This window comes from Xenopus tropicalis, chromosome 8 (assembly GCF_000004195.4).
Source record: "Xenopus tropicalis strain Nigerian chromosome 8, UCB_Xtro_10.0, whole genome shotgun sequence".
Classification (NCBI taxonomy): domain Eukaryota; kingdom Metazoa; phylum Chordata; class Amphibia; order Anura; family Pipidae; genus Xenopus; species Xenopus tropicalis.
Window position 1 is genome coordinate 16,721,008 of NC_030684.2, and position 20,842 is coordinate 16,741,849.

Consider the following 20,842-nt stretch of genomic DNA (forward strand, 5'->3'; position numbering starts at 1 on the left):
CCCCCCCTAGTACATTGGTAGCCAGCAGGGCCCCCCCAGTACATTGGTAGCCAGCAGGGCCCCCCCTAAAACATTGGTAGCCAGCAGTGCCCCCCCCAGTACATTGGTAGCCAGCAGTGCCCCCCCTAATTACATTGGTAGCCAGCAGTGCCCCCCCCTAGTACATTGGTAGCCAGCAGGGCCCCCCCTAATAACATTGGTAAGCCAGCAATGCCCCCCCTAATACATTGGTAGCCAGCAGTGCCCCCCCAGTACATTGGTAGTCAGCAAACCCCCCTAGTTACATTGGTAGTCAGCAAACCCCCCTAGTACATTGGTAGCCAGCAAACCCCCCCTAGTACGTTAGTAGCCAGCACAGCACAATCCTTCGGTGACGGCTCCTCGACGACGGGCTCCTCCGGCGAGGTCCTTCGTTCCCAACAGCACTGCACTTCTGAGTGCCGAACATCTTGTACCGGAAGGCTCCGGGGGTGCTGATACCCGTGTTGGAGTATGCTCTGGAGCAGAGGGGAGGTGACTTCCTCCAGGCAATGCGAGCTCTGCATATGGTCTTGCGGGTCCTGCGGTACGTGTCTGTACCCCGATGGAGGTGAAATTTTTATGCCCGACCGGGTCCAAGAGTGGAGTTCCAATTCCTTGGGAATGGAAGTAACGTGGTTGACTGAGGGAAGGCGCCACCCTTGGAACAATGATGGCAAGTGTTCGTGGGACTGCCTGGTCTGCGTGGAGGAAGGTAGGTAGGGACGCTGATGTAAATGCGGAGGTCTCAGGCACTCCGTGGTTAGGAGGTATCTGTCAAGAGGACTGTCTTGGAGGTAGGCAGACAAGGGAGATGGTGGCCGGGGCCAGTGTTGCCGAGTAGGCAGGAGCCTGGTTGAGGTCCCAAGTGGGGTCGCAAGGAGGAGTGTGTTTTCCTGTGGGAAGTGGTGACGTCCGGTAGGATGAGCATCCTCACTGGAGGATGTCGAGCCAGGCCGAATCGAGTATTAGGGAGAATCCAGGGTCAAACCTTTCTCCCCACTAGACAGTGGGAATGACCAGCCGAGAGGGAAAGAACTGGAGGGAGTACCCCGAACACGCCAGGTCTGGTGGATCCTTCATCCTTGGAGGGTACCAGCTTCCGAGCTGCCCTCATGGTACGGGTACCATCTGGTGAAGAGCCTTGTGCTTGCTAGCCGGCCGTTGGTTTCGGGGAGGCTGGATCGCGGTGGTGAGCATTACCTGGAGCGAGAAGTCGGAGTCCTGAGGAAGGTGCCAGGGTCAGACTTACTGAGCGCCATCGTTGGTGGGCCAGGCTTTCCTGGCCAGGAGAGGGAAGCAGAATGATGATTCATGACTCCACCTTGATTCTTCTGAAAATTCTGAGGCAGAGGAGGAGAAGGGGAAGTATGCAGATTAAGTCCCTGTGGCCGTTAGGGCATCCGCCGCTGGGGCAAGAGGGTCGTGATAGGTGGCCCTTAATAGTGGAACTTGCGGTTCATGTGTGGTAGGAGAAGAATGGCCATGCGGGTTATCCTGATCTTCCTGGTGTTGATCAGGAGCTGCGCTTCTGAGGTCGAGCAGGTCCCTTGAGCCAATGCTTCTTTGGAGCTATGGTCCAATCTGCTGGACTGGCGTCCACGGTCTGAAGCCGCCCTCGTGATTCCAGGAGGGTCCGACTTTGGCTGATATGAGACGTATACAGGCACCACGCAAGGGAATCGTGTCCTGGGTAGGATCCTGATCCTTCAGGCAGACTTGTTCGATTCCACGGATGTTCCACTGTGGGTCATGAAGGTGACCCTGCGCGAATGGAAAAGGAGGTTGTTATCCCTAGGCATAAGGACTTCCCGTGGGAAGGGGAGGTGACCTGTAGAAGAGTCTTGGCTGACCGGAGATGTCGACACGGTGAACAGCAGAGGCTACCAAGGGTGTCTTGTGTTGCTAAACACCTGTGCTGCCTCAAGGGATGCGTTTCGATGTATTCCTTGGCGTCCTGGATTTGGGAGGCTAGGCCGGCAGCTTCTTGGACCAGGACTGGGTGGCCTGGGAGTCCCAGGTTGGGACCATAATGGGACGTTGGCTTTCTCCTGCTAAAGAGAGTGTGTATGAGAGGGGTCCATCCACCTTCTTGTCCATGGAGTCCTAGAAGGAAGGAATTCATGAAGTGGACGAACTGTGTTCTGAGGGAGAGGTGCTTCCACAGAAGGGTGGGGAAGGAACCATTATACCAACCCTTGCTGCGGAAGGAATAACAAGGTTGCAGCCGATGCAGTGATAGAGTCAAATGCTTCGGAAGGAGACTAGGGAGCTTCTACTGACTCCTTTAGGTCATCAGGGAAGGCTTCTCCTTCACTAGGGATGATCCTCCCAGTGGTCAGGCGTGTATGGAGTCTTAATGCTAAGTCTTCCTGGGTGGAAGGCCTGATGCTTGAGCTATTCGGCCCGAAAAACAGGACCTTTGCGGCCCAGCCTGTCCAATATCTTATCCAGGCGGGCGGCCAACTGGGAATGCCAGTGGAAGCAGAATGGCCCATAAGTGGGGTCCGTGCTGAAAGTGGGAGCCTGCGTTGAAGCATAGTGCCCCGCTGCCGAATCAGCCACCCCTGAGATTTGGAAGGTGGCTGGGAGGGCAAGACTAGGCCTGGGAAAAGGCTGCGACCAGGAGCCACGAGAAGCAGAGGACAGATCCTTTCTGCCACAAGGGGTATTGGCGACACCTACTGCATGTTAGGTATTGTACCATAAAGGGGATTCCCCTAGAGCCCAGTGGGCGTAGAGCAGCATAAGGTCGGTAGTGAAGGAATATCCTGTCGAGTAAGGCAAAACGGAGCCGATTACCGCGTAACACAATGCTTATTACAGTGTCAGTGCAGGCCGAGTACGGGGACAGTGCTGATGTACGGGGCGTAGTTAGTATGGTGCCAAGCGCAGCGCCAGCGCGGTGCCAAGTGCAGAGCCGGGCACGGTGCCAAGTTTAAGGCCAAGTACCTTGCAGCACGGAGTGGGGTACAGTGCCAAGTACAGGAGTAGTAGGGAGCCAAGTACAGTGCCAGATATGGTGCCAGGTATATAGCCATGTACCGTGCCATGTACAGTGCCAAGTAAGGGTTAAGTACCGTGTCCCGCACAGGTTAAGTACTGTGTCAAGTACAGGTGAAGTGCGGTGCCATATACATGTAAATACAGTGCCAAGTAAAGGTTAAGTACAGAGCCAGGCCCGTGTTAAGGACCGTGCCAGGACAGGTTAATACAGTGCCAAGCACAGGTTAGGTATCATGCTAGTACAAGTTAAGTACAGTGCCAAGTGCAGGTTACATACAGAGCCAAGCCCGTGTTAAGGGCCGTGCAAGTACAGGTTAAATACAGTGCCAAGTACAAGTTTAGCACAGTGCAGAGAACAGGTTAATACAGTGCCAAGCACAGGTTAGGTACCATGCCAGTACAAGTTAAGTAAAGTGCCAAGTGCAGGTTACATACAGAGCCAAGCCCGTGATAAGGGCCGTGCAAGTACAGGTTAAATACAGTGCCAAGCACAGGTTAAGTACCGTGCCAAGTACAGGTTGAGTACAGTGCCAAGTACAGGTTGAGTACAGTGCCAGCACAGATAGGTGCCATGTAGGTACAGGTTCGGTACGGTGCCAAACACAGTTTAGGTATCGTGTCAGGACAGGTTAAATACAGTGCCGCGCACAGTTTAGGTATAGTGTCAGTATGGGTTAATACAGTGCCAAGCCAGGTACAGGTACAGTGAAAAGCAGGTTATATGTAGGCATTATGGTTGAACATGATGGACGTATGTCTTTTTTCAACCCGACTTACTATGTTACTATGCTACTGTGTGAGTGCAGTGCCAATCACAGGTCAAGTATTGTGCCAAGTAAGGGAGAGTACAGTGCCAAGTACAGGTTAACTACGTTGTGAAGCGCAGGTTAGGTGCATTGCTGATACCGGTTATAGGTCAAGTACGGTGCCGCGCGCAGGTTAAGTACGGTGCCGCGCGCAGGTTAAGTACGGTGCCGCGCGCATGTTAAGTACGGTGCCGCGCGCAGGTTAAGTACGGTGCCGCGCGCAGGATAAGTACGGTGCCGCGCGCAGGATAAGTACGGTGCCGCGCGCAGGATAAGTACGGTGCCGCGCGCAGGATAAGTACGGTGCCGCGCGCAGGATAAGTACGGTGCCGCGCGCAGGATAAGTACGGTGCCGCGCGCAGGATAAGTACGGTGCCGCGCGCAGGTTAAGTACGGTGCCGCGCGCAGGTTAAGTACGGTGCCAGGTACAGGTTAAGTACGGTGCCAGGTACAGGTTAAGTACGGTGCCAGGTACAGGTTAAGTACGGTGCCAGGTACAGGTTAAGTACGGTGCCAGGTACGGGTTAAGTACGGTGCCAGGTACGGGTTAAGTACGGTGCCAGGTACGGGTTAAGTACGGTGCCAGGTACGGGTTAAGTACGGTGCCAGGTACGGATTAAGTACGGTGCCAGGTACAGGTTAAGTACAGTGCCAGGTACAGGTTAAGTACGGTGCCAGGTACAGGTTAAGTACGGTGCCAGGTACAGGTTAAGTACGGTGCCAGGTACAGGTTAAGTACGGTGCCAGGTACAGGTTAAGTACAGTGCCAGGTACAGGTTAAGTACAGTGCCCTGCGGGTACCGTCCCTCCAGCGTCTGGCCTGCGTTGTACAGTGCCAGGTACAGGTTAAGTACGGTGCCAGGTACAGGTTAAGTACGGTGCCAGGTACAGGTTAAGTACGGTGCCAGGTACAGGTTAAGTACGGTGCCAGGTACAGGTTAAGTACGGTGCCAGGTACAGGTTAAGTACAGTGCCCTGCGGGTACCGTCCCTCCAGCGTCTGGCCTGCGTTCTGCGTTCTGGGGTCCCGGATGGCAAGCGGAGCGACCGCGTTCAGGATGGAGAGTGAGAGGGTCGATGCCGAGTCCTCCCCCCACCACTGTGAAGGATGGCAAGCCACAATGCAAGGAAGATCTGTGGCAAGGAGAACCATTAAGGATGGAGAGCGGGCCTAAGTGGCGAGAAGGAGAAGCGTGCCGAAGAAGGAGTCGCGCAATGACGTCAGAGCGCTCGAAAGAGAGGGACTGCAGTGGAACGCATGGGGGCGAACAGGGGGAGAGAGAGACCGGGAGGACTAGGTAAGGCAGGCTGAGCAGGCAGGCAGGCTGGGCAGGCAAAGGCAGAGGCTGACCTGGATGTGGAGATCCTGGATTCTGGCAAACGCAGCACTGGACAGCTTCTGCACTCACATGCAGCGGCAGGGATCCCTGACTGGCCCGCTCCAGGGGAGGCTTACTGGCCCCAGTGCGCTTAGTCCCACGACGGGGGAAGCCTGGGTAGGAAGCCCTTGGTGAGGCCCCTGTAGGTCAACCCCTGGTGCCAGATTCAATCTGGGCGAAGAAATCCATGTAGGATGGTAGAGAGATCCTGTCTCCTGAGGACACTAGAAAAAACTGGCGCTAACAGGATATGCACGGGGGTATAGTAGCGGGGAGGAGGGGCTTCCTACTCTTCTTCCTCTTCTAGTGTCCTGCCTCCTGCTGGTAGATACTATACCCCATGGTCCCCATGGTCCCTGTGTCCCACAGACACCTGCCAGAGAAAGGAAAAGCAACTGTATGTTGGTGCAGGGTGAGCGCAGTACTTGTGCCAGGGAGTGGTAAAACCACCTATTCAGCTAGAGTTCTGTTTGAGATGATGTGAAAGCCAGTATGGCAGCCCCCCAACATATCAGGGAGTGGCCAGGAAGGCAAAGGGGACTAGAATGTAAGCTCTTGCGAGCAGGGCCCTCCCCCTAGCGTCTCCGATCCTCATCCAATGCAACTACAAACCATTTTTGTGAATTGTTTATATGTACATGTTAACTGTTCTGTCTTTTGTACCCCTCTATTCTGTAAAGCACTGCGTCAATTGATGGCGCTATATAAATAATAATAATAATATCAGCCAGGCTTATAAAGTCTAGGGTAGGGTCTGTTGCTGCAGTTGTATTGGATATCTGCATTTATTTAGAAAGGCTCCTACATGGGGTATTTATCCTTGTGTTCATGTTTTCAAATTAGAGATGCAATCACGTGACAATGGAAAGTGATTTTTTTTCCTACAGGATATTGCTAATTTACATATGCAAATTATTAGAATATGCATTATCGATAGAAGATTCGGGTGAATGTAAAAACAAAAAAGTGGCATTCCTATTTATTTCTGCATTGAGCCACTGGACTAGGCCCTGCTAGAGTTCTGCCTGGTCAGGTACCACGGAATAGCCCAAAAGTGGTTTGGATTGGTCTTCTAACCAAGTATGTGTAACGCTTTTCTGACCCAATTTACCAAACCCAGGCTAGTAGTGATAGTATGAGCATGGGTTACATTGCGACACTTAATACAAAGGGGTGAGCCTCCGCTATATGGGAGAATTTGATGGAGCTGAGGGTGTAGTTGAACTACCACTAGCTGAGGTGTGTAGTGCAAATAGAGAATAATGGACGCCAGAGGATTCTTGCTTAATAACTATGGTACAATTTATTGGACAAAGGCACAACTTTATAGTGCAGCAGGGTATACTCACAGACACAGCAGTATAGAATGTGTGATCACCGTGGATAATACAAAGGTGACACTTAGGCACAGAATAACCCACTTGGAGGATGCACAGAGGATTAGTTGACACCTGAGATATAGACCTTTCAGAAGGGAGTGTTCCGGCCGACTGTGGTCCAGGGGAGAGCTCCTAACACTGGTACCTGGCGTCTAATAAAACCGGTCCCTAAAGAACGACTACAGAGCCGGGGTGGACTAAACCCTTTGTTACAACTCCTGGTTGGGGCTATAGACTGCCCTTACTAAATAATCTGACTACTCTCACCACTCCTAGAGGGTGCTATAAGTAAACCTGTCTGTGCTGGCTAGTTCTCATTCACGGGGCCCTGTCCCCGACTTATAAACTGGCAGTTCTCTTTACTGAGACCGTGTGTCTCAGGCCCGATGACATGCAGCCTGAGAGAACAGCAGCCAAAGAGAAAGACACTTCCTGGTGCAAGACACTATATAGTCTGCACAAGGGGAGTGGTCAACCTGGGCTAAACCTATAGAGGGTAGCCTAATACTGTAATCTGAGTGTAGAGGGCTCTGCCCTATTACAACACAGATAACATAAAGATAAGGGATAACACCATAGGGAGCTTAACCCTATGGGTCCCTACATATGTTACTGATGTTATAGTTTTTAGAGACATTCAGAGGGGGGGGAATTGCCTATAGGAAACCTGATGGTTGGGTACAGGTAGGCAGGCACTTGAGGGAAACTGAGGTACCAAGGTCCAGGTCTATTATAACAGACCCGTGTAACATGCATTTCCATGATGGAACACATAAGAGCCACTGACCCGGAACCCAAGAACCATTAAAGAGCTAATTACTCTTAATAAAGCACGATCAGAGACCTGAAACTGTGCAAATGAAAGGTAAAGTATTCCTTCCCAAACAAATGTCCCTACATTTTGTACAGCAATGACTTAATCAGGTAGATGCCTTTGAGACACCTGGGGTGTGCAAATGGGACGCATAGAATGAGTAGGCGAGTGTGTGTGGGTGATATGTGCATTTACATGAAAAAATTAGACTTGGTTTGAACTGGAATCTACTTGCTTTAAATCCAACAATAATACAAACTGGCACACAGAGTGCGTTTGGGTTGTTTTGTTGCCTGAGTAATTAAGGGGGAAGACACACGGAGCTTCTAGTAGCAGCTACTTGTCATGGCTACTAAAACAGACAATGCTGATCATTTACTGATAATTGTCTCTACGTGTGTTTAGCAGGGGAAATTCTCAGTACTGTCTATGGCAGGGGATTTTCTGGCATTTTGTAGCCGTGACAAGTAGCTGCTACAAGTAGCCCAGTGTGTCTTCACCCGAATAGCTTTGCAGGCAGATGACATTGTCCTAAACAAAAAATACATTTCTGCAAAGCCTGATCCCTATGCAGTGCGTACTGCTTGTGGGCTGAGCCCCACCCACGGAATTGCCATGTTTAATATAAGTCACTGACATAGGATTCACAATGAGCTGTTAGTCCTGTATCTGCTCCAGTCAGCAAGAGTTTTGTGATGGGAAGGAGTTTTAGGGCTCTGGCACACGGGGAGATTAGTCGCCTGCGACAAATCTCCCTGTTCGCGGGCGACTAATCTCCCCGAGTTGCCATCACCTGCCATCCCACCGGCGAAAATGTAAGTTGCCGGTGGGATGGCACACGCGGCGGCGCGATTTCAGCAAATCGCCAAAAAAGCCTCGAAAGGCAACTTCAGCGATTTCCCAAAATAGCGCCGCCGCATGTGCCATCCCACCGGCGACTTGCAGTGTCGCCCGTGGGATGGCAGGTGATGGCAACTCGGGGAGATTAGTCGGCCGCGAACAGGGAGATTTGTTGCGGGCGACTAATCTCCCCGTGTGCCAGAGCCCTTAGGCAAATGTCCCATGGAGAGATTAGTCGCTGTGATTTTTAAAAAGCGAGTACCTAAACCGACGAGAGATTTTACAAAGAAAGCACTGCCATTCAAATCTACTGGAATCGCTGAAAGTAAAACCCACTGAGCGGGAAGTCGCTGCGATTTCCCCATTGCACTGAATGTAATATCTAATTGTGGGCGGGGAATAGGACACCTGGATTTGTGGGAAATAGAAATCGCTCCATTGTTGAAACCTCTAGTAATCGCTTGTTAGGAAAAGGCAAGTGACTTGTTGCTGGAACTCTCTTATTAAACATCGCAGCAACTAAGGGCTGTGGCACACGGGGAGATTAGTGGCGCCCCTGGATTTCCCTGAAATCGCGGAAGTTACCTTGTCGCGGGCGACTAATCTCCCCGTGTGCCAGAGCCCTTATCTCCCCGTGGGACATTAGCCTTATCTTTCTTGGGACTGAGGGGCCGCAGCCTTGGAGCCAAACAAAAAGGCAATTTGAGGAGGGAAGGCTTATTTATAGTCTTGCTTATCTCTCGAACTTAGGAAGAGTTCATGTTTATATAAGTATGACTTTGTTTCGAACTAAAGGTGGGCCCCAATCCAATGCTGTAGTAAGAGGAGAGGGTGGTCTGAACCAAAAAATGTTTGTTCTAAAAGCAACTGCAGCTCCCACTGAGAAGTAAATCCCAAACAAAAGCTTCCTTTGTGCTTCAAGGTATGGCCAGTAGTGCCCCAGTCACAGCTCTATAGAACATATGAACTGAGCTAAATGCCAATGCATGGCAGACTAATCTCCCTGTCTGTCAGCCCTTAGGGTGAAGACACACTGAGCTACTAGTAGCAGCTACTTGTCACAGCTACTAAAATAGACAATGCCTTACTACACACAGTATTGCCAGTTACTGCTCCTACCCCTCATACCATCTTGCCTTACTACACACAGTATTGCCAGTTACTGCTCCTACCCCTCATACCATCTTGCCTTACTACACACAGTATTGCCAGTTACTGTTCCTACCCCTCATACCATCTTGCCTTACTACACACAGTATTGCCAGTTACTGCTCCTACCCCTCATACCATCTTGCCTTACTACACACAGTATTGCCAGTTACTGCTCCTACCCCACCTCTACTACCCAGTTCCATTCCTACCCCATCGTGCCTTACTACACACAGTATTGCCAGTTACTGCTCCTACCCCTCATACCATCTGCCTTACTACACACAGTATTGCCAGTTACTGCTCCTACCCCTCATACCATCTTGCCTTACTACACACAGTATTGCCAGTTACTGCTCCTACCCTCATACCATCTTGCCTTACTACACACAGTATTGCCAGTTACTGCTCCTACCCCTCATACCATCTTGCCTTACTACACACAGTATTGCCAGTTACTGCTCCTACCCCTCATACCATACTACACACAGTATTGCCAGTTACTGCTCCTACCCCTCATACCATCTTGCCTTACTACACACAGTATTGCCAGTTACTGCTCCTACCCCTCATACCATCTTGCCTTACTACACACAGTATTGCCAGTTACTGCTCCTACCCCTCATACCATCTTGCCTTACTACACACAGTATTGCCAGTTACTGCTCCTACCCCTCATACCATCTTGCCTTACTACACCAGTATTGCCAGTTACTGCTCCTACCCTCATACCATCTTGCCTTACTACACACCAGTATTGCCAGTTACTGCTCCTACCACTCATACCATCTTGCCTTACTACACACAGTATTGCCAGTTACTGCTCCTACCCCTCATTACCATCTTGCCTTACTACACACAGTATTGCCAGTTACTGCTCCTACCCCTCATACCATCTTACCTTACTACACACAGTATTGCCAGTTACTGCTCCTACCCCTCATACCATCTTGCCTTACTATACACAGTATTGCCAGTTACTGCTCCTACCCCTCATACCATCTTGCCTTACTACTACCATCTTGCCTTACTACCAGTTGCCAGTTACTGCTCCTACCCTCATACCATCTTGCCTTACTACACACAGTATTGCCAGTTACTGCTCCTACCCCTCATACCATCTTGCCTTACTATACACAGTATTGCCAGTTACTGCTCCTACCCCTCATACCATGTGCCTTACTACACACAGTATTGCCAGTTACTGCTCCTACCCCTCATACCATCTGCCTTACTACACACAGTATTGCCAGTTACTGCTCCTACCCCTCATACCATCTTACCTTACTACACACAGTATTGCCAGTTACTGCTCCTACCCCTCATACCATCTGCCTTACTACACACAGTATTGCCAGTTACTGCTCCTACCCCTCATACCATTGTGCCTTACTACACACAGTATTGCAGTTACTGCTCCTACCCCTCATACCATCTTGCCTTACTACACACAGTATTGCCAGTTACTGCTCCTACCCCTCATACCATCTTGCCTTACTACACACAGTATTGCCAGTTACTGCTCCTACCCCTCATACCATCTTGCCTTACTACACACAGTATTGCCAGTTACTGCTCCTACCCCTCATACCATCTTGCCTTACTACACACAGTATTGCCAGTTACTGCTCCTACCCCTCATACCATCTTGCCTTACTACACACAGTATTGCCAGTTACTGCTCCTACCCCTCATACCATCTTGCCTTACTACACACAGTATTGCCAGTTACTGCTCCTACCCCTCATACCATCTTGCCTTACTACACATAGTATTGCCAGTTACTGCTCCTACCCCTCATACCATCTTGCCTTACTACACACAGTATTGCCAGTTACTGCTCCTACCCCTCATACCATCGTGCCTTACTACACACAGTAAAACCCACTGAGCGGGAAGTCGCTGCGATTTCCCCATTGCACTGAATGTAATATCTAATTGTGGGCGGGGAATAGGACACCTGGATTTGTGGGAAATAGAAATCGCTCCGTTGTTGAAACCTCTAGTAATCGCTTGTTAGGAAAAGGCAAGTGACTTGTTGCTGGAACTTTCTTATTAAACATCGCAGAGACTAAGGGCTCTGGCACACGGGGAGATTAGTCGCCCGCGACAAAACTCCTTGTTCGCGGGCGACTAATCTCCCCGAGTTGCCTTCCCCTGCCATCCCACCGGTAACACTGCAAGTCGCCGGTGGGATGGCACATGCGGCGGCGTGATTTTGCGCAAATCGCCGAAAAAGCCTTGCGAGTCTTTTTCGGCGACCGCGCCGCCGCATGTTCCATCCCACCGGCGACTTGCAGTGTCGCCGGTGGGATGGCAGGGGAAGGCAACTCGGGGAGATTAGTCGCCCGTGATCAAGGAGTTTTGTCGCGGGCAACTAATCTCCCCGTGTGCCAGAGCCCTAAATGTCACTGTGGGACATTAGCCTAAAACTCCTTCCCATCAAAAAACTCTTGCTGACTGGAGCAGATACAGGACTAACAGCTCATTGTGAATCCTATGTGAATGACTTATATTACGCATGGCAATTCCGTGGGTGGGGCTCAGCCCACAAGCAGTAAGCACTGCATAGACATCTCCCCGTGGGACATTAGCCTTATCTTTCTTGGGACTGAGGGGCCGCAGCCTTGGAGCCAAACAAAAAGGCAATTTGAGGTGGGAAGGCTTATTTATAGTCTTGCTTATATCGGGTGGGCGATATTGGGAATATGTAGGCTAATTCCCCCCCAGGGCCAAACGATCGAATTATAACAGGAGCAATGGGCGCAGTTGGTTCAGGGACCCCATCAACTTGCCGATGCAGTCCCCAATCCGACTAAATCTTTTAACCTGCCCGATCGATATCGGTCGGGCAGGCCCCTCGTTCCTGTCCCTACACGGGCCAATAAGCTGTGAGTAGAGAGAAGAGGGTGGTCTGAACAAAAAAACCTGTTCTAAAAGCAACTGCAGCTCCCACTGAGAAGTAAATCCCAAACAAAAGCTTCAAGGTATGGCCAGTAGTGCCCCAGTCACAGCTCTATAGAACATATGAACTGAGCTAAATGCCAATGCATGGCAAAGAACTCGGGAATTATCTCCTTACAGGTAACCCAATCCATTAAAGTGACAAACTGCCTGTGACACTGGAGGGCTCATTTAAAGGGAAAATATCCTACATGTTTAATGTTCATTCAGTTGGGCTTATGTGAAAAAGGTGCATTAAAACATCTAAACTGCCATACCTGATTCCACAGACTGAAAGGAAACCATGATATTCTGTTTCTGCTCACAGGGACTTTACCCCCCCCTTAGGCTCACAATATGGCCCAACCCCTCCCTTTCCTTGTTCCACTGTGAAGTGATGGATTCTGCAGCTTGAGGTTCCTCTGCTTTCCATAGTGGGGGGGCACAGCTTCTGAGAAGTAGAGGGACTTCAAGTTGAGTCGATGCCACTGTCCCCCTGTCACCTCTCCATGTGCACTCAGTATGGCACTTGCCATTCCCCAGTATAAGATACAGGTAGGAAGGGGTGTTTGTCTGTCGCTGTTCAACAACCTTATCTCTGAGCTTTCATGTTCCATCTCTTGAAGGCTGATGGCCACATGCCACACATCACCCTAGCTCCGCTAACTGCTCTTCCTGAATCCCCTTGATAGACTTTGTCTATATAGTGTGTATGTGTGTATGTATATATATATATATATAAATATATATACATACACACATATATATATATATATATATATATATATATATATACAAACCTACATGACTTTTTTCAATAACACTTATTTCTTCTTCCACCCAAAACTGTCCGTTGCCTTCCACTGACTTTTAAGGCAGTGACACACGGGGAGATTTTTAATCTTCGTTGTCACAGGCGACTAATCTCCCCGCAATGCCATCCCACTGGCTAGAATGTAGATCGCCGGGGGGATGGCATACGGGGTGCAGCGATATGTCAAAGTCGCCAATGTTGCCTTGAGAGGAAACTTTAGGAGACTTCGGCAAATCGCGGCGCTGCGTATGCCATCCCACCGGCTCTTTACATTCTAGCCAGTGGGATAGCATAGCGGGGAGATTAGTCGCCTGCGACAACAGAGATTAATCAAGGCACAACTATATATGTATACATATATATATATTACGTATGTATGTATGTATTGTATACAGAGTATTAGTCCACTGGCTTGACCAGTAATAAGGGGGAAGACACACTGAGCTACTAGTAGCAGCTACTAGTCACGGCTACTAAAATAGACAATGCAGATTTTTTTTTTGATAATTGTCTCTACGTGTGCTTTAGCAGAGGCAATTCAGCCAGTGGACTAATACTCTGTATTCTATATATACATAGTAGAGAAGAGCAAACCCTACACCAGTTCAAATGCCCTGGGTGCAGGTTAAATGTAAAAATGTATAGAAGGAGTATCACACACACAGGGGCTTAGTGCAATAAGTGTTATTGAAAAAAGTCATGTGTGTGTGTGTGTGTGTGTGTGTGTGTGTGTGTGTGTGTATATATATATATATATATATATATATATATATACACACATACACACTATATAGACAAAGTCTATCAAGGGGATTCAGGAAGAGCAGTTAGCGGAGCTAGGGTGATGTGTGGCATATGGCAAAGAGAAACTGGAGAACCACACAAACCATTTGCAGGCAAACATACAATGCTTCCTTGCAGAACTGAGCTCCTAGGTTCAATTCCAGCCAGGGCACTATATGCTTGCGTGGGTATCCTCTAGGAACCCCAGGTTCCTCCCACACTGCAAAACCATACAGGGTTCTGTAAACTCCTGGTAAAAGTGACCACAGTGAATGTGAATTGTAAGCTCCACCGGGACTGATGAAACAATGTACTTAGTGATCTCTGTACAGTGTAGTCGAATACACCAGCGCTATATAAAGGATAATAATAGTTATCAGCAGTATTGCTCTTAGCAAGGGCGCATACTGACCTGCTCCTCAAAGGTAGCTTTGTATTGCTCCAGTTGCTTTACCAGATCCTCGTGTTCCTCATCAAACTCAGCGATCTTCTTGCGGTAATACTCTAACAGCTCTCTGGACGGCCGCAGGAAAGCCAGGCGCTCGTTGATTGGAGGCAGCGGAGTGGAGTCCCCTCGGTTCTTCTGGGTGTGGCTGGAGCTCATGGTGGTATCTTGAAGGGAAGGAGACCTGTAAATAACAAAACCATATAGATAAAATCATACAAGCAGCTCCAACTTTAGGATCACAATTTTGCATTGAGAGCAGCCTATTACAGGTATGGGACCTGTTATCCAGAATGCTCGGGACCTGGGGTTTTCCAGATTAGGGGTCTTTCTGTAATCTGGTTCTCCATAATATTTAAAAATCATTTAAACATTAAATAAACGTAAAAGGATTGTTTATATAGGATTTATTATATCTTAGAAAGAACCAATTACAAGGTACTGTTTTATTAATACAGAGTAATTATTTTTTTGGAAAATTTAATTTACTTATAAAGGGGTTTATGCGAGACGGCCTTCCTATAATTCGGAGCTTTCTGGATAATCAGTGAATACAGCGGTTATTTTCTGTATAACCCCCTGGGGGCCAGTGCTGAGGGCAGCAGCTTCAGGGGGTGGGGCACAATTGTCTATATAGAAATTTTTTGCCATGGATACATATAAGGGACCTATCATGGCTTATGGGATGCTCAAGGAGAACTAAAGCTTAACTAAAGCAATAGGCTAGCAATGTTTTAGGGTTATGTTTTGGGCTTCTGTACCGGCCCAAGGCAACCACAGCCCTTTAGCAGGTATGATCTGTGCCTTCAAAGATGCCCCCAGCTGCCCCCCATTTTCTTTTCTGCCGATTCCCTGCACTTGCTCTGTGCCGCTCTCAGTTACGGAGCTTAGGGACCAACGGACAATATACTGTATATATAGAATATAAATGCAACAGTATAAAGCTGATTAGTAATTCATTCAGATTCACATAACATTGCAGTTCTGAAACCAGTGCAATTAGAAACAGAATGTAATAATCAGACCTGTAGCATCAGTTTATAGGACAGGCCAGCCTCATTTTCTGCTTGATAATTTGTAATGGCCTCTCAACAGCTGCTACTATTGCTCTGTGAGGCTACAGTTTATTTGTTATTTATACTTTATATTATGTATCTTTCCATTCAGCCCCTCTCCTATTCATATATCAGTCTTTCATTCAAACCACACCCTGGTTGCTAAGGTAATTTGGATCCTAGCAACCAAGTAACTTCTGAAACTCCAAGCTGGAAAGCTGCTGAATAGAAACTTAAATAATTAATAAAAATTGAAGACCAATTGAAAATTGTTTCAGCATATTACTCTCTATATCAGGGGTCCCCAACCTTTAAATCCATGAGCCACATAAAGTGGGGAACAAAAAAAGCACAATAAAAGCTCTGGGGGTGCCAAATAAGAGCTACGATTGGTTAGGGGGTCAAGTGCGGGGTATGGCATATTATTTAGCATACAGACCTATCCAATGGCGCTATAGCTGTGCATAAATGTATATAACCCCTGCCCCCAGATGTCACACTGTACGTACCTGTACCCCACCTTACGAGCTCTGTTACAAGGTACTACGCGGGTCCCCTACCGCCAGATGCCTTCCTCTCAACTGCACCATCCAAACAACCCGCCTCCGCAAGCTTAACCAATCACGCACCCAGGTCAATACAGAACCATTGAAGCATCCAATCAGCTAGGGCAATACTTGAGTCAGCCGGCCCTCCCGCCAGGTGTCTTCTGGGAATTGTAGTTTTTTCTATTACAGCTTGACGGCGCTACCCACATGTGTTTAAACTACAATTCTCTCAGGTTGCGTTAGATTCAAAAACGAATTGTGTCATAATGACTTTATCTTCACGCAATATATGTATTATAATTGTTTATTATCATTATTGATGTAAGATTTACCAGACTTTCCCTCTACATACAGTCTGTAAATGGCTACTCTGGCAATGACTGGTCTCAGGAATTGATATTTTTTATTTCTGGGTCAGCCTAACAGGATCCGAATCACTCCATACTAAAAAAATGAGCAACCAATCAGGTTCCTTCATCTTCCTTTTTATCTAATCATCAAAGCTAATGTTTGAATGATGGCAATAACTTTACTGTTGAATTTGTTTTTATTTAATTTTTTTGCACCAAGTGATTTGCACCTTTCCCATCATGGATGTATATCTTGCTGATTCCCACAATATATATTCCTGACTGGGCAGGCCTTTGCTTTGGCCCCATAAAGAGGCCAAGTAGATCTTGACCTTATATGTAGGGGCCAATTTGACAGCCTATGTCAGCCCATACATGGCTAGCTTTGGCTGCTAAATACACAGCATTTCTACTCCCTAGAACATTTAGACCAGGGGTGGGCAAACTTTTGGCTAAGGGGCCAAAAGATGGGCCGGGGGGTTGACAGACGGGCTGGGCCAGCGTTAGTCCAAGTCTCGCGCGAGAGTCGGCAGGCAAGATTAAAAAGACCAACGGGCCAGATTAAAAAGACCAACGGGACGGATGTGGCCCGCGGGCCGCAGTTTGCCCACCCCTGATTTAGCCACTGGTTCTGTTCCTTATACAGGGGCACTTCTGCCATGGGATAAGGTGAAAACATTGGGTGCTCCAAACTAGCAATTTGACTCCCACTGCACCCTCTAAAATGTATGTGCTGGGGTGCCATTGGCTATATTACACTAATGTAAAATGCAGATACGCACCCCATACCTTATATAAGACACAAGGTCAGAGGTGCAGGTGTTCTGCCTGGTACAGCCAGATACATGTACATTTGTTAGTATGTAAACCAAAGGCAGAGTTGTATAGCCAGGGCCAGATTTCATTATAATGTGCCCCTAGTATACTGGGAAGGTGCTTCCATAGTCTTTATTTGATTTTAAATGAAAACAAATTAAAACTCATTAAACATTGTCCAATCCATCGCTGCCATAAAACCATCCAGAAAATATATATTTCTCTAATTCCAGGTCCTCAGTGATCCAGTCCTAATACTACTGCCCACTGAGACCAGGGAGGGGATCAGGGAATACACACAGGAGAAGCGGAGTAAAACTGGAAAGGATCATTCATTTATCTCTGAAAGAATCGCACATGTTCAGGAAATAGCAGCGGTGTACAACTATCAGAAAGGAGCCCCAACCTTTCTTACTCGTGAGCCACAGTCACATGTAAAGAGACATGCACATGCACCCAATACACCTGCAAGTCAGTTAGGCTAGGCTGTGGGGGGCAATAGGGTACATGGCAGGGGCCACACGTACAAGGCAATGCTCTGGGTACACAATAAGCTATGTATGTACTGCCCATCTAAGGGCAAACAAAGCCCATATAAACCTCACTCGTCAAAAGGGTACACTTCCCCTTTAACAGCAGCGCCTGTCATGTGATGTCACTGGGATGAGAGCTGCCTTCCCACTAGGAAAGGTTCAAGTATCAAATTTCAAGCTTCTTGTCATAATCAAATAACAAAGATGCATCATTACTGTAATGAAAGTGACAGTTGGTACAGTCCATGGTTGCCATGGTAGTGAGAGGTAAGCGTGCATCACCTTTGCTCCACTATTTACACAGTGGAGCAAAGAAATTGTGATGTCAATGTGATGTCAATGTGATGTCAATGTCATGGGAGCTGCCTTCACTCTAGGAAAGTGACAGTTGGTACAGTCCGTTGGTTGCCATTGCAGTGAGAGGTAAGCGTGCATCTCCTCTGATAGATTTTTTGCCTAAAAACCCTTATTTTAGCTAAAAAGAGGGGCAATAGTTGGGTGACTCCCCCCCCCAGACTAGGGGATGTTGCTCCTGTCAACGATTTTAGTGAATTTGGAGAATTTTCCCCTAAAATGGGCTTTGCAGGCGCCTTTACTCCCAGCGCTGGTTGGGAGACACAGACCCAGGGTTGGGCAGTACTGACAGGCTGCTAAGAGTTTTGCCCCTCTGCCCCCGGGTATCTGCCCTGCCCTTATGTACCAACCTTAATGTGTAACTGAATGTAAGGCAATAAATACCAATACGTTTCCCTATTACAGAATACTGAGTGTCAGTAAGCGTGAGATTTGGGGGGAACACTTTGAATGGGGCCCCTGACCCAATGTTGCACCTTAAAAGGGTAAATGCATTATCCGTGAAGCTGACTTGCCCTTTTTATTCCCGTCTCTATACAGATTGCTGCAGTGAGCGACTCTTTGGCGACTTTGCTTATCCAGTTTTTTTGGATAGTTTTTTTTTTCTGGCTTCTCCTCCCTTCCACCCTTAGTGAACGAGCCTAGAGGAGAGCCAGAACCTATTGAGGGGGCCCCTTAGGGTTCCCCGGCCCTGGGCCGGCCGGCCCCCCCGTTCCATCTGTTTTTTACCATCTCTGGAGCATCATATGAGAGGTAATGTAGCAAATCCAGTTTATGATTTCTCCTACAGCAAGTCTCCCCCCCATCAAAAATGAACTGTAAATAGAACACAGTACAGGTATAGGACCTGTTATCCAGAATGCTCGGGACATGAGGTAGTCCGGATAAGGGATCCTTCTGTAATTTGGATCTCCATACCATAAGTCTGCTAAAAATCATTTAAATATTGAATAAACCCAATAGGGCTGTTCTGCCCCAATAAGGGGTAATTATATCTTAGTTGGGATCAAGTACAGGTACTGTTTTATTATTACAGAGAAAAGGGAAATCAGTTTTAAAATTCTGAATTATTTGACTAAAATAGAGTCTATGGGAGAAGGGATTTCCGTAATTCAGAGCTTTATGGATAATGGGATTCCGGATATGGGGTCCGATACCTGTACAGATAAAAAGGAAATCATACCTGTATTGGGAAATGCTAAAGTGATGTTTTTCATTTTGTCTTCATAGAAACAACATGTTCAAGCGGCTGAAGTGCTGTTTCTCTTGCTTCGGCAAGGTAAGGGCTTCATCTCTTTCTGCTGTAACAGGACATATTTCATTCTGTGGGAAACTTCATGTGTCACTGAATACTCACTCCTCCATTTATTTCATTATAGTTTTCCTATTTGTGCTTTTATTTTCTCTGATAAAACTTTTTTTCTTCATTACAGAGGAAACGAAAGCGGGCAGATGATCCAACCCCAGAATCTGCCATGGTAAGAACTGGGCAACATCATTTCCTAAACACCATTTTCCTACCTACTTGTGTTATCAAAGCCGTGTTATTTCCTTGCCTATAGATTTCTATGCACAATAACCTTGATGAGGCTACACTATGTACACAGGGACCCATTTACAGGTTAGGGACCCATTATCCAGAATGCTCAGGACCTAGGGTTTTCCAGATAAGGGGTCTTTCCGTAATTCGGATCTCATACCTAAAGTCGGCTAAAACATTATTTAAACAGTAATTAAACCCAATAGAATTGTTTTGCCTCCAATAAAGGGTAATTATATCTTAGTTGGGATCAAGTACAGGTACTGTTTTATTATTACAGAGAAAAGGGAATTATTTAACCATTAAATAAACCCAATAGGGCTGTTCTGCCCCAATAAGGGGTAATTATATCTTAGTTGGGATCAAGTAGAGGTACTGTTTTATTATTACAGAGAAAAGGGAATCATTTAACCATTAAATAAACCCAATAGGGCTGTTCTGCCCCCAATAAGGGGTAATTATATCTTAGTTGGGATCAAGTACAAGGTTCTGTTTTATTATTACAGAGAAAAAGGAAATGATTTTTAAAAATGTGAATTATTCAATTAAAATGGTGTCTATGGGAGATGGCCTTTCCGTAATTCGGAAATGTCTGGATAATGAGTTTCCGGATAAGGGGTTGAATACCTGTACTAAGGTTTCCTGAGAAAAGCTTGCAATTATTTACGTTTTGTTTTTATTTTGTCTCGAAAAATTTAAGATAATTTAGAGTACTTTCTCTGAAAATTCGAGATTTTCTTTTTAAAAACCATAAACGTATAAAACTTTATATGACTTTTTTTGACTGGCAAAAAGTGCGCCAGGTTTAAGCTGGTACCATCATTTGGACCTGGCAACGCCGTTTGCCACGTGAGTAATAAATAATTCAATAATAAAACACCAGTCCCTGAATATTACATATAACTGATTTTAACTTCTTTCTAAAAAGCTCAGTTAATTTGATAACTTGACTTTTATCTCTTTACCAGGAACAACCAGAAATCCCTGGCAAAAACACCTGCCAAGTAAGTAGTAAAAAATATACATGAAATGGTTTGGTTTTTGGAAGTTTAGTGAATTTGTATTGTACCGGGTCTTTTTTAGATACTAAACTACAGAGTTATAGTAAACTGATCAGGTAACGTTATTTCTCTTAGGAGGAGAAAAAAGAGCCAGACTTGAAGCCGGCCATAGAGAACTGCCGGGTAAGCGTAAGAGAGGGGAGGAGAGTAGGGGCAAATGAAAATCACCCTATATTTTATACAAGACTGTATATTAGCTTCTTTATTACA

The 20,842-nt window shown here is 47.2% G+C and overlaps 1 protein-coding gene and 1 long non-coding RNA gene across 2 annotated transcripts; one reads left to right on the forward strand and one right to left on the reverse strand.

The window, feature by feature from the left end:
* Positions 1–12,590: 12,590 nt before the first annotated feature.
* On the reverse strand, positions 12,591–19,254 carry LOC105946003 (coiled-coil domain-containing protein 77-like). Its single transcript, XM_031892316.1, has 3 exons — positions 19,215–19,254; positions 14,343–14,559; positions 12,591–12,784 (listed from the first exon to the last, which is right to left on the reverse strand). Exons 2-3 carry the CDS (start codon positions 14,532–14,534, stop codon positions 12,656–12,658), a joined length of 321 nt encoding a protein of 106 aa, XP_031748176.1. The 5' UTR covers positions 14,535–14,559; positions 19,215–19,254; the 3' UTR covers positions 12,591–12,655.
* Positions 19,255–19,444: 190 nt separating this feature from the next.
* LOC116407036 lies at positions 19,445–20,842 on the forward strand. The gene is made up of 3 exons (XR_004220010.1): positions 19,445–19,509; positions 20,540–20,575; positions 20,708–20,842. It is a non-coding gene; the product is annotated as an uncharacterized LOC116407036 (long non-coding RNA).

Excerpts from the sequence above, each read along its gene's own strand:
- LOC105946003 (XM_031892316.1), bottom strand. The coding sequence starts at position 14,534 with ATGAGCTCCAGCCACACCCAGAAGAACCGAGGGGACTCCACTCCGCTG. Across the intron at positions 12,785-14,342 it reads AAGCTACCTTTGAGGAGCAG|AAGCTGTGCCCCCCCACTAT; the intron begins GTCAGTATGCGC and ends TCTACTTCTCAG.